Source organism: Notamacropus eugenii, chromosome 4 (assembly GCF_028372415.1).
Source record: "Notamacropus eugenii isolate mMacEug1 chromosome 4, mMacEug1.pri_v2, whole genome shotgun sequence".
In the NCBI taxonomy this organism is placed as follows: domain Eukaryota; kingdom Metazoa; phylum Chordata; class Mammalia; order Diprotodontia; family Macropodidae; genus Notamacropus; species Notamacropus eugenii.
In genome coordinates, this window is record NC_092875.1 from 202,118,478 (window position 1) to 202,137,135 (window position 18,658).

General features: G+C 33.5%; 1 protein-coding gene across 8 annotated transcripts in view; it reads right to left on the reverse strand.

The window, feature by feature from the left end:
* Positions 1-18,658, reverse strand: part of ATP9B (ATPase phospholipid transporting 9B (putative)) — a 481,309-nt gene that overhangs the window by 158,985 nt on the left and 303,666 nt on the right. For all 8 annotated transcript variants that reach the window (XR_011965979.1, XM_072604052.1, XM_072604050.1 and 5 more), the window contains one exon: positions 9,727-9,887. Coding sequence is in view for 7 of the 8 variants with exons in the window: in XM_072604052.1 (XP_072460153.1) it covers positions 9,727-9,887 (161 nt within the window). In the remaining variant the exon portion in view is untranslated. The remainder of the gene's footprint in view (positions 1-9,726; positions 9,888-18,658) is intronic.

Genomic DNA, 18,658 nt, shown 5'->3' on the forward strand with positions numbered 1-18,658 from the left:
TCTTACTTCTTTTAAAAAAATTAAATACATAAGAATAAATGGATCTTTCCTTAATATTGTTCTTTATTGGGCCATGTAAATATGACAAAAAAATGGTAAAACTACTTAAACTGATTTACTTAGTGCTACACCAACTGGAGTAGCACAATGTTGCTGACTGTTGTACTCACTGTACTTGACTATTTGACTACTGACTCACTGACTATTTGATACCTTAATGACAATGAAGTTGGCCTTTTAAAAGAAAGACATAGGTAAAGAAGAGCTTCTGAAGAGAAAGGTAGAGGAAATAGTGCCACACAAAGAAAGCTGAAGTTGGGGTGGGGAAGTATATTTTTACAGTTTCAAGGATGGCAGTAAGGAAGTGGTGACAGAAAATCAATGAGTTCAAGCAGGAGCTAGAGCCAAAAAAGATGGAAAGGAGGAAAATGACAAATGTTGGAGGGGCTACAGGAAAACCACATCATTTCTATACTGTTGTTCTATTTGTTAAGTAGTCCAGTCACTCTGGAGGACAGTTTGGAATTGTGCCTTAAAAGTTACTAAACTCTATAGAAATACTATTACTAGGTGGTACTCAAAGATCAAAGAAAGAAGAAAAGGGCTTAATATGCACAAAAATTTATAGCAATTCTTTTCATGGTAGCCAACAAGTGGAAATTTAAGAGAAGCCTACCAAACTGGGAGAGGGGGAGGAGAAGGGAGTGGCTATAAACAAATTATTGCTTATAAATGAATGGAATATTATTGTGCCATAAGAAATTATGAACTAGATAACTTCAGAGGAAACTGGGGACTTTAGAAGAGCAAAGTGAGTCGAACTAGGAGAACAATTTATACAATGACAACATTATGAAAAGAATAATTTTCAAGACCTTAGAACTGATAAATGCAATGACAATCCATGATTCCAGATGACTAAATATGAAGCATGCTGCCTACCGCATGCCAAGAGGAAAAAGATTTAAGATGCAAAATGAGATCATATTTTTTGGATATGACCAAAGTAGCAATCTGTTATACCTATTTTTATGAGAGTTTTATTATTCTTTTTATAATTTACTGTTCATCGGGGAGTAAGGGAAATAAATGCTTGCTAATTGGGAAAAAAAAATTAAATTAAAAAAGAGTCAGAGTTAAGGAGAAGTAACCAAATTGGTTATGAAAGATTTGCTCCAGACTGATATTACGAGTATGGGTGATGCAGGTGGAGATAGTCTCTTTATTTTCCTTGAGTTCTTCCCCCTTTCTGGAGCATTCCAACTAGAAAAGCATTATAAGCTGAAGGTCTATGTAGTTTCCTTGGAAGATAGAGCTCAGCAGACTGGTTTTGACTCAATACCAGCAGCTCTTAACCTGGAATCCATGAAACCCCTGAAGGTAGGTTTTAGGGGGGTCTTTGAACTTAGAAGGGGAAAAAATTACATCTGTATTTTCACTAACCTCTAAGTAAAACAAGATTTCCTTCAACTATAAATGTAGACAACAAACCACAGTAGCATTAGGCTTCAAGAGACTGCCAAAGGGATCCAAGACAAAAAAAAATCCAAACTCCTATTCTAGAGTAATCCTGAGTGCTTTCTAGAGGACTTGGTTTCAGAAAGAAACGATCAGATAAAATGAACTTTATTTCCTTTTTTGATAAGGTTACTAAACTGGTGAATGATGAAAATGTTATAAATATACAGCGAGCTTGCCTAGATTTTAGCAAAGCATTCTCATATTGTGGAAGAGAGCTGTAAATAAGGTAATAACAATAATGGTGATGATGATGATAATTGATGATATATTTAGGTGGCTTCAGAACTTACTGAATGACCTAATTCAAAGAATTGTTGATAACAGATGAATGTTATCAGAGCAGAGTGTCTCCAGTGGGGTTGCCAAGAGATTTGTGCTCAGTCAAAAAAGGTAATGCAGTCCTGACATATGAAGAAAGTCACAGCCTCAAGAAACAAAGTAGTGATAATGTCTCTGCACCTTGCCCTGGTCAGATCATATCTGAACTACTGTATTTAATTCACTTCCGTCAGGCCTTATTTACCATCTGAAATGCAGCTTCACTCCATTTACCATCTGACTTGCTCTGCTGCTGAGCTACCTCTATGCCTGGTTCATTTGGCCTCGGCTAAACCCTCCCCGTTTTTTCTCTCCCTTTTAAAATGTGAGCCCTGAGAGCAGGGACTGCCTCACTTTTCTATTTATATCTCCAGCACTTTAGAAATAGTATAACAGAGAGATTGGGCCTTGGAGTCAAGAAGTCCTGGGTTCAAGTACTGTCTATGCCATGTCAAAAATTACTGTGACTCTCAGCAAGTAATTTAACTTCTCAGTGTCTCAGTTTTCTAAGCTAAAGAACAATTCTGTGATTCTATCCTACTCAGCTTCATGCTACAGGCAGATACAACAAGTGTGCCTTTTACATTTTCATATTAAGTCACTGGTAAAAATTTTAAAGAGTACAAAGACAGGATCTGTGAGCAGTATACTGGAGACCTGCTTCAGAGTTAATATGAACCCATTATTGACCATTTGTGTCAGGTTTTCAACCAGTTTCAATGCCATCATGGTGCACAATATCCTGGTCCCAAACTCTGCACCTTCTTCATAATGGCAGAATAAGTCTCTGGCAAATGTTTTGCTGAAATCTAAATAAATATCTACAGCATTTCCTAAAACACTGGATAAATTGAGTTGCTATTAACAAAACAATAGCTATGAAGTATTTTCAAGGCTCTCCTACGTATTTTATTTAAAAGATAGTTACATAATTATAGACTATAGAAGACATTTTTTTTTGTGGTAGTGAGAACCTGTCACAACCACAACAAAGCACTATTAGTATGAATCATCTCTACCAAAGCACTATTAGTATAAACTCTCATATTCTAGGACAGGAAAATAACTTGATAATTCAGAATGCTTTTTTGCAAAAGTACTGATAACAATGAATTTTATTTATACATACAGAAAACTATGAAAATGAATATGATTGGTATAGAATCATTTACAACTTAGTGACTAAAACTGTGTCAAAGGTCAACTGGTACCTAGTAGTTTTTTAAAATTACTTTAATTCTCTGGTGCTTACACATCAAAATTCAAAGTAGTAAGAGAATAGTAGAAATTCAAACTAATATGAAATTATATATTCATATCAGTTCCTATATACTAAAACTGTAAAGAACATAGTTGTAATTATGGGGCATCATTTCCACCTACTAATACTGAAAAAAATAAGATAATTTGATTAAATAAATGTTATACTTGAACAAGATTCTTAAAACATTTCCCCAATGTTATAAGGCTCATCAGCATTTTCTATTTCATATTGCTAAAATAACTTGACAATTACTCACAATTCTATACTTCTTTTTTACATACAAGTTACTGTCTAACAATTAATTTGGTATTACTATTAATTTTCCTAGAGTAGTTGCTTCAATTTCTTTCTTATTTCTTGATTCTTTCTTATAGTGGTTCTTTCTCCTTCATCTGTGTATCATTCTCCTTTTCCTTGTCTTAGGGACCTTGGCTCTCTATTAAATTTTAAGCAGCTTTAATGTGCTTTCCCTCTACCCTATCAACAAGATATAGTAATTATTAAAGATGGCCTCCCATTAAGGTTAGAGAGTTATAAAAGTATTAGTTTTAAAATGATATAATGGAGTAACAGCACAATCCCAAAACTAAGGAACACCTGAAAGGCTGCTAACTTCCCAAATTTAACTAACATTTAATTTTTTTGATTGTTTTATTCATGAGTCTCTATACCTGGGATACAGCTTCAAAGAAGTTTCAGTAAAGCTTCAAAAAAGTGAATTTCTAAACTCAGTAGCAATGATCATTTTCCAATCTATATTACAGGACTTTTTCAGTGCCTTATGCTTCAGTGTCTTTAATGACTACTGCTCTGATGCAGAACCTTTAGCATTACTTAGGCTGTTAATTCATATAATGAGAGCTTGAGCATTTTCATTGGCAAACCTCCATCATACTCACTGATTTGGCTCACTGACTCATATAAGATGGAAGTAAAATGCTGTGTCCCAATCTGATGAAGAAACTAAGGCTCTGACTCTAGAGTCTTACTAAAAAAAAAAAAAAAATGCTGATTTTTAAAAATGACTGCTTATAAAAGATACAGCTATCAATGTGTTACCAAAAGCATCTCATCCAGATTTCCAATATCTTTAAACTGTCAGATATTATTTCTTTGGATTAACATTAAAAATCACTTAATAAACATCAAGGCATGTATTATAGTTCTAGTTTCCCACAAAGAGAATTTTTTTAAAAAGAAACATTCTGTATCCTTGAAGGAGTTTACAATCCGTGGTGGAAGTATTCTGGATCCCCCATTTTGTGTCGAGTAATAAAAAGGATTCAGATACTTGCATTCCTTTCAAGGAAATAAAGGAGAATGAATTTAACTTAGAATATTTTTTATTGAAGATAAAGGGAAAACTTGTAAAACATGCAAAAAAAAATCAATGGTTGCTCTTTAAAGAAATTTTTCTACAGGTCTACTCAACCTTTGCAAGCTTCAGGACTCTGATAAATATACTAAGATGGCATTTTAGCATACTATAGAAAAAACTATAGTACCAGGGTTTTTGCAAGTACATTGTTATGGCAAAAATGACAATGTTTTCTCATGCTTTGTTAAATCAAGAAGGCACAAAATTAACACATACTAAAATGTTATCAGTTTTAACATTAACAAATGTCAATTTTAACATTAACAAATCTTCTTTTACATGCTTTTTACAGGGGGAAAATGTTGCAAATATTTTGTAGAAACTTTGCAAAGGGAAAATACAACTGTTTCAATTAGATGTAAATGCCAATTCCTCCAAATCAGTGTCCTATATTTTTCACATTTTCCGGTTCTCATCCCTTCTACTAAATCTGCATAATTGCATTCTAAGATCGTAGCAAAGGAAGTGAAATATCTTGTTGAAGTAGGCATGAGTTATTTTAGAGCTAAATTGAGCCAGTGTTAGAGATTCGAATTCTAATGTCTCTCTTAGCTTGACTGAACACATGAAATATAAAAATGTTGACTGAAATCACCTAACTTCTAAATAGGATCTGCCTTCTTCATTTTGCACATAAAAAAAGTATTTGTAACCCTTGCTAACCAAAGAAAACGACTAATTTCTTCTACATTATTAAATTAAGAAAGGAAAAAGTGAATAGTCAAATGTTTTTAGAATTTGGCAATCTAGTCAAGAACCAGAAATTTTTATGTATTCCTACAGCTAGGAAGTATGTCCCTTTAAATGTAAGGAGCATCTTCTAAAAGGTCTAGAATTCAATCATTTCTCCCAATCAAAGGTTTAATAATACCATCTAAAATACAGGGGAAATAGTTTTATTCATAATATATCATCCAAAAATAGGTAATAGATGGTAGTAAAAAGGCCTAAGTGGGATCCCAGGATCTAGAAAATAGTTGTGATATATTTCCCCTACATCATGTATTTTTAAGTAGGTGACTAAAGAATACAAAAATAAAATTGACAAAAATAAAGAACAATGCCCCACATTGTTCTAGGGGGAAGGGAGCAGACAAAACACACGAGAAAAGAATTCTGAAACCTAATGAACAAAATGCTAAGAAGACATTAGCTTGGGGTTGGCTTGGAGTCAGTAAGACCTTAGTTCAAATTCGGTCTCAGATACTTAGGAGCTGCATGACTCTGGCCAAGTCACTTAACCCTGACTGAATCAAGGGGGGAAAAAGTGTTTCAAGAAGACATTAACAAACTAGCAAAAAGAAACATGATATTAATAATATCTTTAATTTCATAGTGTTATGTAATTTAAAAAGCACACTCAGATTTAGTATTTTATTGACTCTACAAAATAACTCTAAAAAAACACTGTAGTAATAACTATAGTATTATTCCCTTCTACAAGTAAGTAAACTGAGGTTCAGGGAGGCTCAATACCTTGTCTAGAGTCAGTAATTGGTAGATTCAGGATGTAATCCTGAATATTATGACACCTCCTTTCCCACTTGGCAGCCCTTACCTTCCCTGTGTCAAAGCACAAAGTCTACTGGTCTTGAAGAAGAACTGAGTGTGAACTCTGGCCTCAATATTTAATAGCCAGGTGACCAGTAACAACCTTTTTGAATCTCAGTTTTCTCATCTGTAAGATAAAGGAAAAATATTTGAATTCTTTATCCCACAGGGATGTTGTAAGCTATTACTGAAAAGGATGCATTTAAAAAATTCAGTTGTGAGCTGGGTGTTTGAAGCTCAATTCAATGCAGTACCACAGAACCAGTAATGACTTAGGCTTTTTGAAAGCTTTGTGCTAGATGCTGGGAATAAGAAAAAGATGAAAAACAGCCTAGTTCACATCCTCAAAACCACACTGAGGAATACAACATATCTGCAGGTAAGGAAGAACAGCTCCAGGGAGAGTGTGAAGGGGGAAAAGAGAGCTGGACAAAGAGCTTGAGAAAAAATTGAAGAAGAAAATATTGTCAAGGGGGCAGGTCAGCAGGTACCTGAGTTGAGCTGTCAAGGAAAAGAAGCATTCTGAAATGCAGTAATGAAGAGAGAATAGATTCTAGGAATGTGGAAGGCCTATACAAATGCATGGAGGCTAGAGAGAAGGAACCTGGATATTTAGAGAAATTCAGAGTAGGAGAATGGAGAGCTCTGAAATACACTGTGTGTGAATGAGAATAAGGTAACATAGGACTGAAAAAGGAGGTTGGAGCCAGACTGAGCAGGGCCTTAAATGCTGCGTGGAATTTGCAGTTTAACTTATTTTACATAATAGAGTTTTATATACAGTTTTTGAGAAAACAAACACATGCTCCTTAGGAAGATTACTTTGTCATTTGGAAGAAGGATAAACTAGTGGGGGAGAGACAAGCTGCATATAAATACTTTTCACCATAGAAATAATGTTGGATGTGGTAGTCTTGATGCCTTGTGTTTGGTCACTGAACCTTAAGAACATTCCATACATCCCCTATACAACCCATTAGAACACGAGCTCCTTTGGAAAAATAACTGGTTTACTTATCTATTTTTATTCTCAGTGTTTAGAATAATGCTCTGCATATAATAAGAAGTTAACAGGTTTTTAAAAAAAAAATTGCTAGCATTTATACAGTGCTTATAATGTGGTAGGCACTATGTTAAGCATTTCACAAATATCTCATTTTATCCTCAAAACAATCCTGAAAGTTGGATGCTATTATTACTCTGATTTTACAGATAAGAAAACTGAAGCACATAGAGGGTAAGCAACTTGGCCAGGTTCACGCAGCAAGTAAGCATCAGAAGGGGAATTTAAACTCAGGTCTTCCTGGTTTCAGGACCAGTGCTCTGTTTATCCAATGTGCCACTTATTAGGCAAAAGAAACTCTGCATTCAAGAGTTTAAAATAATTTAATGGTGAGAATGGGAAAATGGGACAAGTACAAGTGGATGCCTAGGAAAAAGGCAGAGAAAAATTTTATCATTTTCAATCGAAGAAGGTCAAAGAAAGCTTCACAGAAGAATTGGAACCAGAATTGATGAAATTTGAAGAAAACGAGAGACTTGAACAAGTAGAAAAGAAAAAAATCATGCAACTGTACTGAATGGGCCCTCATTGCTGCTGGGCAATCTTTTTTTACACCTCTCTAATTAAGTCACAATACCCACTCAACATAGTGGTTCTACCAAACCTTTTTCCTCCTCCTCCAACCTGTCATGGTTCCCTCTCCCCTTACATTCTGAACTGAGAATCTTGCCCCATATTTTACTGAAAAGATGACTGTAGAGTTTAGCTATCTATTTTCCCACTCATAGTTTAATCTCTGCTATCTCTGTGCTCAATTCATCAACCACCTAGAATCGTCATTATTGCTGCCAGTGAGATTTCTGCTGATTCAGTTAGGACCTTAATAAGGCCCATCCTTCCACTGGCACTAGTGACCTCCTTCAAATTTAACTCCTCTAATAGATTGTGCCCCTTTTTTATCCTTATTTTATCATTTATCTTCAATGTCTCCCTGTCTACTGGCTCATTCCTATTGTCTACAAGCATCTCCATCTTCCTTATGATCAAAAAACCAACATTTGATGCTACCATCTCCGTTACATATCATCCTTTATCTCTCCTGCCTTCTGTGGTTAACCCCCTGAAGATTTTCTTTCCTCTCATCACTCTACAGGAGGGCATCTGATCTCATTATTCAATGGAAACTTCTTTCTCCAAAGTTACCAATGATCTCTTAATGGTCAAATCTAATGGCCTTTTTTCAATCCTCATTTCTTTTGAGCTCTCTGAAGCCTCTGACACTGATGATCACCCTCTCTGACTTGACTCTCTAAGTTTTGGGGGCACCATTCTCTCGTGGTTCTTCTCCTACCCAGCTGACTATTTCTTCTCAGTCTCTTTTGCTGTAACTTCATCCAAGTCACACACACACACACACACACACACACACACACAGAGTCCTCTCTGCTGGTTCCTCTTCTCTTTTCTCCCAGACTATTTTACTTGGCAATCTCACTAACTCCCATGGATCCAATGATCATCACCATGGTGAACAAAGATTTATTTTTTTCTGACACAAGAAAATGAAGAGAATCCTAATGAAATCAGCAGAAATCTCACTGGCAGCAATAATAATGATTCTAGGTGGTTGACATATTGGGCACAGAGTTAGCAGAGATAAAAATGTACTCACCATTTTAAATTATAAGTGGGAAAATAGATGGCTAAACTTTACAATCACCTTTTCAGCAAAGTTGCTATTACTAAGTGTAGGCACACTTATATTTTCCAAATAACTAAATCCATCCTTGCACATACAGCCCTACACTCTATCTTACCAGAGTCTTCTCTTATTACTAATTCATAAGTTCTTTAAAATTCTATACTGGGCCTAAGTAGAAAGTACCCAGTGGTTTAAGTTAAGCCAGTATGCTGGCTTACATAAAAAATAAATCAAGTCAGTAACTTACAAAGTTGTCATAAGGATCAAATGCATAAGGTATGAAAAGTGCTTTACAAACCTTAAAGTTCCATGTAAATATTAGCTCTTATTATCTTGATGAAAATTTTGGTTTTACTAATGACTGAACATGTGGTATTCCATCTAAACTGTATGTACAATGTAAATATATTCATAAAATTAAATAGGCTCTAATAGTTAACTTTATCACAAGTGCAATCTATAGTTATGTAGACTATCACATAGAAAATTAAATATATTACATATACAACTATTGAATATACAAATAATTTATTCAATATTTTAATTATACTACTATTTAAAGTATTTAACTTAAAAAGTTTTCCTTTTAAATGTAAATAATTAAAATACCTATAGATCCTTGTACAAAGATAGAATTTTTAAAACTCAATCTTATTTATCAGTCCATTTGCAGAAATTAAGACTGACATTTTCTCAAGTTGCATAATCCAAAAGATCGAAATTATATTCTTGGTAATACATAGATGGCAGGAAAAGGATTAGATCACTTTACTAGCCTAGATTACTATAAACCCTCCACACAAAAAAAGAACCTACCCAGTGGTCTCCTTCTCTTGTGAATGAACCTTTAAAAAATAGCAGATTTCTCTTTTAAGACTTTCTCCTTCAGCTTCCTGATAAGATTAATTTCCTTCATGAAACTGATGTAACTCTAAGGAAGTCATTCTAAAATTAGAGATTTACCTTTTTTTCTTTATCCTTACACCTACCTTATGGGGATGATGTAGGAAAATAATAGGAGGAACCGAAAAAGGTTACGGTACCACGGACCTACAAATCCTTGCAAGGTTACCATAACAACTGAAAGGGCAACAAGGGCCAAAAACAGTGCTTTGGTCAGTTGATTCAGTTCAAGATCCAACAATCCCACCTGAAAGAAATAATACAAAGTTTATTTGTGCAGAAACCTTACAATAAAGACAGAATTAATGTATCTATTAATATAATATATAATATATATAATAAATTAATATATTAATCTACAATATGAAATCTCTTTTTGGTTCAAAAATTCATTTATTAGATGTTCTTCATTTTTTAAAGAACATTTACATCAGTGTTAGAATGAAATGGAAAATATTTTAATTTAAATAGTCTCACCACAAGTCATTTATTGGTGTGGGAAGAATTTCTCAAATTGGGTCAAAATCTTTTGGGATAATTCTTTGAGAGTTTGCAGAATGAGGCAAAAAATGCAAAAAAAAAAAAAAAATAATTCCTATGATCAGATGTTAGATTAGTCTACCAGGGCAGAAATTGAAATGCTGGTAGGAATGGTAATTTGCTTTTATAGGTAAGATTCAACTGCAAACTAAGAGCCTGAGTTTTTGTTTCTCTCTGGGACATTGCCTCTGAGCTTCTACTGTGGCAGAGATCTAAATTATATTTATTCAGAACTCTTTACTCAAATTGAGAGTTATCAAAGAGTTGAAAAGATAATGAGTTTGAGCACAAGAGTGTTCTTATACCACTTAGATGTAATATACTCAGAGTTTTTGTTCTCTAAGAACCTCAAAGGAGTTTCTATTTATGAAGCATATAATTTCATAGAGCTCTGAGTTTCATGGAGTCCAAATCAACAAATACTATTTAGTACCACTTAGGTTTCTGAACTTAGGATCAGGTTGACAATGGCAGTTACACCAATATTGGTGATATCTCTACCACAGTAAGAGCCAGCAAGAACTAACTTGTTCCGAAGAGAAAAAGATAATTTTGAAAGGGCTAAATGGTAACAGATAAATGTTATGTCCTTTCGCAAAAAAGCTTGAGAATTGCTATGCTTAAATTAACTCTGTAATAATGTCAAAATCCTTAAAATGACCTTAAAAAGTTAATTTTTTATCTTATTACTCTCATACATGATTAACCCACATCTGTTTTAGATAAGATTTAAAACTAAATTTGCTGAAAATTTTAGATTCAATATTTAAAAAGCCAAAAGTGAAAAAATGAGCAATTTTACCTTTAAGTTTTTCCTAGAATTTTCAGTTAAAAAATATAATTTCTGCTATATTAACCTGGTGAAATCCAATAATATATTTTCTGAAGCAACAGAGGAAGTAGTATTCACTGCTTCATTAAGATTCTCTGCTTAAACCACATGTTTCCAGTTTTAATGGAAAAATCAGTTACTTGCAGTTGACACTCTTTATAAGTAGATTTTAAAGACTATAGAAAAGCAGAGTAATATGTTTATAAGGGCATAGGGGTAGACACAGCTGGTTCCATCTCCAAAAATAGGAGGGCTTCAGATAGGGCTACATGACCTAAAGATTTATAATCCAAGTAGCCATTTGTATTGCTAGCCACCCCACTGGTGTGCAAGCCAGCAAGATGCTCATTTCCTCCATAAATCTAGGGACGACATTCCTTGGCATACTTTGGAGAGCTCACTTTGCAAACTGTGGTTGGTGAATCAGGCTTAATGTTTCTGAAACCTGACCTCATTTTCCTTCTTTATATCTCGTCTCTTATGATGTGCAATGCATCTAATGACTAAGGAAACTTTAAATAATGAATAGGCTAACAGATAAGTATCAATTTCAAGTGGAATATTGGCTTATTTTTAATTTAACATATTGAATAAGAGCCCAGGCTTTCCACAAGAAGAAGAAAACCTTTTCCTATTGTACCCCTCAAAAGAACAGGAAAAAAAGCCAAGAGAAATCTAGTAATTAACTTTTGAATAGGAACTTTTCAAAGAAGCAGAAATCTCAAGCTTCCTATTTTCCCAATAAGGTATAATATACACGGATTCACTTTTGTGAAGCAACTTTTAGTCAAGTAAAATGTGTGGGAAAATTATATCAACAAGAACTTCTCTGAGCTCTATCACAGAAGCTCTTTTATCTTTAGGCACTGCCAGCAGGATCAGTAAAACATAACATTTCTTTAGATAACAAACAGTCTGAAAAGGAACTATATTTAAATAGTTCTGAAAAATTCCAACATTCTTGCTTCTGTATAGGCTGTCCCTTCCCTTGAGAACTAGGCAGCTGAAGACCACAGCGGCTGATTTATCAGCTGCATTTAAAAAGCAGCACAACGAGGACAAATATCTTGCAATTTCCGCTGCTTCAACTACTACATAGTTTATGCTTGAATTATTGAGAAAAATAGGTTTTTGGATTAAAATGAAGAAAAATTAAGCCAGGGAAGTAGAGCATGTTTCAAAGCCCAGATCTTTTTGCGTTGACAAAGGCGGTCTAAGTTTCAGGCCTCGCTGAGGATCAGATGAAGTCATTATTCATTCAGTCAGGGAAAAAAGACTCAATTACCTCAACCTAAAGATGCTATCAATGAATGCAAAGTGCATATTTTACTCTATTCATCCAAATCCCATTAAAAAGTGAAAGGAATGATTTAATCTGGCCTTCTAGAGTTGGTCTTTTTTTGTAATAAAATAAAGAATCTCTGTCCAGCAAAATGCATAACCACTACCTCACACTTTTCCCCCCTGCATCATAGCAGTGAAAGACTGTAAAAGCAGAGACAAAAACAGTTAGAAATGAATACAAAGTTTCCTTTGAAAAAATGCCACATATAGGATCGAAACATTAAATATAACCCGCTGCACACTGATATGTAGATAATTTAAGCATTAATACCTTTCTAATTGATGAAGACTGATGTGGTCAATTGCCTGACTGGTGAATATAAGAGTCAAGAGACCAAATAAAATGTTGTCCAAATGGTTTTTAGAGCACATTAAAGAAAAACTTATTTTCTTTCAGGTAAAATGTATCTTTTTTTTTTGTTTGAAAACAAGATTACATCCTGCTTTCTGTCAAGTACACTATCTTAAGTATGTCTAATCTTCCTACAGCCTACCGGCAATCTGACTACAGAACATAGTACTATGTTGAAATTCTTCTTAAAGTGAAGTTGACTTATTAAACTTTAACAGGAAATCTCCAAAAAGGAACAAATTAAAGATATATACAGTTATATCTTACTTTGCAAAACTGGCATCAAATAACAGAACACCTAAAAGAGTAAATATTTAAAAATAGCTTTTCTGGATACTCACAGTAGTGCTTATAATTCATCTAAGGCACATTTATAAGTTTATCTTAATTCTAAAATGTACCATTGTCACATTCTGGTTAAAAACCTAGTTAACTGGTAAATTTAGAAGTGTTACTGTTTTCCAACTAGAAACCTGTAACATCTTGGAGAACCTCTGTCCTTTGCCACAGCTACAATCTTTTCTCTAACAGAATATTCTTAATCATTTGAGGTAATCATGATTACATAAGAAAAAGGTGAATTAAACAGACTACAGAGTAATTTTCAACATTTATTGTAATTTCCCATATTTGTAAAGCAAATTTTCTTCTACTTGTCATAATATTTGTTCTGTCTGAAACAACTGTGATAACAAAATTAAATACGCCACTGGAAATTTTAATCTCCAAGGGAAAATTTGTGCATAATGTCTAAGACAACCACAATAGTTTTGCAAAGGGGCTGTTCTAGGATAATGAACACAATAATTGCCTGTATAATCTAAAATGCTACTAATGGCAACAATCACAAATCCATTTAGCTCCTCTTTAATTTATGTACCAAGTTTTAAATAGCTAATGGTTCTCAGTAAAATAATGGTTTATACCAACAATAAAGGGTAAGTATGGTATTCTGCTTAAACAAGAAAATATCAGTCAGAGTTGTTGCTTTTTTTTTGAATGAATGAATGAATGAGAATAAGATCCTATCTTTGCAACACAGTACTATGCTAATATATTTCAAAGTTAAAATCCTCATATACTATTAAGTTCCTTTGAAATCAACTTATGCTAAATTGAAATAAAGGTTTGAAGTTACAAAAACTTTAGGTTTGGCCAGTGATTAATGAAGTAGAAGATAAAACAAAAAGCATGACCATCAGGGAAACAAGCTACTCCACTGTTGATCTTGTGACATTATCCTTGGATTGCCATGATGCTAACATTCTTTTGAAATGGAAATATACGTTTCAGACTGATTAGGAATTTTGTTAAGATAGCAAATATTAGACTGGGGGATTTTAAATGTTCGATTTAAATTTCTGTCAGAGGTTAAACTCATTGTTTCAGTTTAGTTTCCCTCATTTTCCCTGTAACTGTAGCACAATATAAAAAGATAGAACGATGCAATACATCACTCTTCATTTAGCACTGAACTTACTGGAGGGCTCCTTTAAAAGAAAAAAGCCTAACAAATATAATGTAGCAAGGCTGTATTATTGTGTTTTAATTATTTTCTCAACTTTAAGAATTTCTATTTTGACCTTTAAAATACAGAGAGGACTACAATTAACCTAGAAATAGCACCTCTCTTTTTAAGAATGTATGACTTTAGAATATATCTTTATATATTTTTTTCAATTTATAACAGAATAAAAGAAAAGTAAAAACTAGAAATAAGATATATTCAAACTTTCATGTATTCTTTTTCCTACTATCAAAGTTTTTGGGGGATGTAGGGTGTGGTGTAGGGGTGGGAAAAGGAACACGAACTACTATGTCTTAAGTGTTTCTCAGTATATTCAGGCCAGACACATATTGTAGAAATGTCTAAGCCATTATTGTTTATCGCGTCAGTGATCTGCGAAATAAGAAGGGTTTCTTTTGGCCATTATAGCCTATTGGCTCAATAATCTGTGCTTTAAAAGCTCCCTAAATAGGTATTAGAACATCAATTCTTAATGTTACAATCTATCACCTTAATCATTTTTAAGATCCCTAAATCTATATTTACACAAAATAAGTTTGAAAAGTCAATTAATATGTACTTTCATGGCCCATTATTTTATCAGCTAACACATACTGGCCTTCGTGTTATTTGCAGGGTTTTGATTTTGTTCAAGATTTTGTTACCTAAGGTGGTATTTGTTGTGTATTTCAAATCTCACAGAAGAGACTTCAGAGGCCATCTCGCTTATATTTGAACAAAAATCTCCTATACAATGTATCTAGTAAGGAGTCATTCAGTGTGAAGACAGAAGTCTTCACTTCAAGTGCTGGGGAAATCCGCTATCATCGGAGGCAGCTAGTTCCACTTTTGGATAGCTCTAATTGTTTAAAAAAAAAGTTTCCTTATATCACACCTAATTCAGTCTTTCTGCATCTTATACTCATTGACCTAGTTCTGGAGAACAAGCAGAATAACATTCCCACTGTCCCCAAGTCTTTCTACCATCTCAGTTCTATCAACTGACCAATGGCACAATCTCAAGGAACATCACTACTTTGATATGCTCCAGTTCATCAGTGTCCTTTCTTCCCCTAATTTTATAAACCACCAGCTCTCTATGATTTGTAGAATCAGACAGAAACTCCTCTGTTTGGCATTTAAGGTGTTTTACAAATCTTTCTAGTTTATTCCACTTAGCCTACCATGGTGGGCCAAAATAGTCCATTTGCTATTCTTCACCTCTCATCTCTGTGCCTTTTTAAGGTTGTCCCTTTCACCTAGAAAGCACTTCATCTCCATCCCTTAATATTCCGACTTTCCTTGAAACCTTCAAAGTTCAACTCAAATGCTACTTTCTACCTGAGGTCTTTTCTGGTCTCCCCTCCTCTTTTAGTTCCCCTACATTACAGTGCAATTACAATATAATGTATTTGCTTCATATATACTTATATATATGTGCATGCTCTTTCAAAGTTCCATTTTGGTTTTTATAACCCCACTATCTAGTTGAGTGCCTGGCATGCAGGACATATTTAGTAATGTTCTGATTATTTCCTAAAATGTGGTATCTAAAAGTTAATACAGTGTATACTAGATTTGTATACTATAACTTTTAACATAGCATAAGATTTCAATAATTTTTTTGAGCCAGATCACATCATTGACTCATCTTGAGTTTACAATAATCTACTAAAACATCTTTTTCAGCCACACTTCTGCCCCATTTTGTTCTTAAGTTGATTAAAACAAAACAAAACCATGTACAATAAATGTAAGATTTGCAAAACCTAGGCTTGAATTTTACCTCAAACACTAGCAACTGCCTTAATTTCTCTGGGCCTCAGTTATTTCATGTGCAAAGTTAGAAGATTATGACAGCTAAGGTTCCTTTCCACCTCTATATTTATGATCCTAGTATACTATATACTTTGTGTATACTCCTACTAAATTTCAGTTTATTATACTCTAACCTGTCAAGATTTTTTTTTTATTTTTGACTATGTCTTCCGAGTGTTTATAATCCCCCTTAGTTTTGAGTCATTTGCAAAGCAGCTAAGTATGAAATCTATGTCATTAATCAAATCATTGAAAAACAGTACTGGACCACTGGGGTGCCCAGCTAGGGACCTCTCTTTTCAAGTCGAACCTTTCAGTTCTACTTTCAGTCCAATTCAACCTTAATGTTTATGACCTTACCCATACTTCTCCATGAAGACTTTGCTAAATGCATTACAAAAAAGGTCACATAAAAATTGTTCCAAGAAATAAACAAAATAAAGATTTCATATATTCAAATTTCTGAATATTGCTCCTAGAAAGAAATGAAATACAATTATCTTGGATATAAGAAAAGAAACTAATTTAGTACAATAACAGACCAAAAGGAGGTCACAAAACGCAAATGCAAACTTGAAACTTAAATATTGTGCTTTGCCCCATCAAAACTGCTAAAAATAATACATAATATACCATTTTTTTCTTATTCATATACCCTCAAATAATCATCAGAGACAGACAAGTCTACAAGGAATGGAAAAGATGACTATTACCGAATCTGCAAAAACATCCCAAATTATTTGTTAAATATGAAGTGAGGGTAATGATTATATAATGTAAATTATCTCCTGTAAGTGCTGACCTTCTTACTTATAGATCACCCAAGGAATTTTCTATTTAAAAATACTATCTAGCTATCCTTCATGTGAAGACTTCTCATTGCTCTGAATAAGAATTTTTCTACCTAAATTAAAACTGGCTGAAACTATCAAGTTAGATTCCTAGATGTTTTATGTAAATTTTCTTACAAAACTATACTTTTACACTATTTCATAATACCATTTATTTTCTTATATGCTAAGTCCATTAGATTTCTGAAATTGACCAAAACCAACATTTCCATATACAAAACACACAAAAGATTTTCTGTGAAACAACAAATCTCTATTATGCAAAGATTAATAATAAAATAAAATATATTCAACACCTTAGTTTCAAAGTTGTCCTGCTTGTCTGTGTGTATTCTTTAAATGGCTCAAGGGCTCTGTTTTTCTTTCCTTTTTTGTTTTAAAAGCACCACCATAACTTATCCCCTTCATTCTACACGTAAAGTCCCCACTGCCTCTCTTCTCAAGAGATAGGTAACATAATTCATTCTGGGGCCTCTGTAGTCATGATTGGTCATTTCTATTGATCAAAGTACTTAAATCTTTCCAATTTGTTTTTCTTTACAATGTTTTAGTGATTATATAAGTTATTCCTTAGATCTGCTTACTATGCACTCACTTTGCAGTTCATACAAGTCTCTCCCCATTTTCTCTGACTCTACTCCTTTTGTATCTTTTTATTGCACAATATAATAAAAAACTATATTACATTCACATATGATCATTTATTCAGCCATTTCCCAAATGCATGTCCCCTCTGTTTCTGGCTCTTTGCTATAATAAAATGTGCTGCTGTAAGTATTTTTATATATAATTGTTCCTTTCCCATTGTCTTAGACTATTTGAGATCTAGGACTAGTGGAAGTATTGCTGGATTAAAGGGCTATCAGTGATTTTTTTTTTTTTGGTGGTTCCAAACAGCTTTCAAGAATGGCTAAGTTTGCAGCTCCATCAACATTGTATTAAGGTGTCAGTTCTCCCATAGTCCAATATTTGTTGTTTTCCTTATATGTCATATCTTTGCCAATTTGTTGGTTGCAAAGAGTTTTGTTTTGTTTTTTAATATGTGTTTCTCTTATTATTATGATTTGGGGCATTTTTAATTGATTATTGAGGGTTGGAATTTCTTCTCCTGAGAACTACTCTTTCATATCCTTTGACCATAAAAAACACTTCTTATTTTGAACTTTAATTTTCTTAGACAACATATATGTATGTTTTTAACCAGTGTTAAAAACTAGAATATTTAAAATGAAAAAAAAAACCATTAAGAGTTATGTAGATAATTTTACTGGACAAAGACATAAAATCTACCACCAAATATTAAGACTAAGTAACAAATTCTGTTCTTAGAAGAATATGTGTTGATTATTTTAAAATTAAACATGTAACAACTTTCAAACATAATATTTTCTTCTGCGAATAGCACTGGTAATTATGTCATTCTCTGAAATGATCTTAGCAACTAGGTCAATTTAGTGTCTACTCTTGTATAATATGATTCAGTCTCATTTGAGGGAATCCTTTTCATTCTTAATTCATCTTAACATTTGGGCTGTGTTTATAGTATGAGGGGCAGGGGGTGAATGCAAAGGCTGAAAAAGCAATGTTATGGTTTGACCAGAAGAGGGAGCTCAAGATTGCTCTTTATAATTTCTTGTCTAAACCTATGTTGGCTATTCAAGTTAACAATTGTAAACTTAAATCACTGATAAGGCAGCACAAGGTAAAGCTACTGCCAGACTTTTTTTTTTTTTTTTTTGGTAAAGAAAAACTACTTTAACACACACACACACAC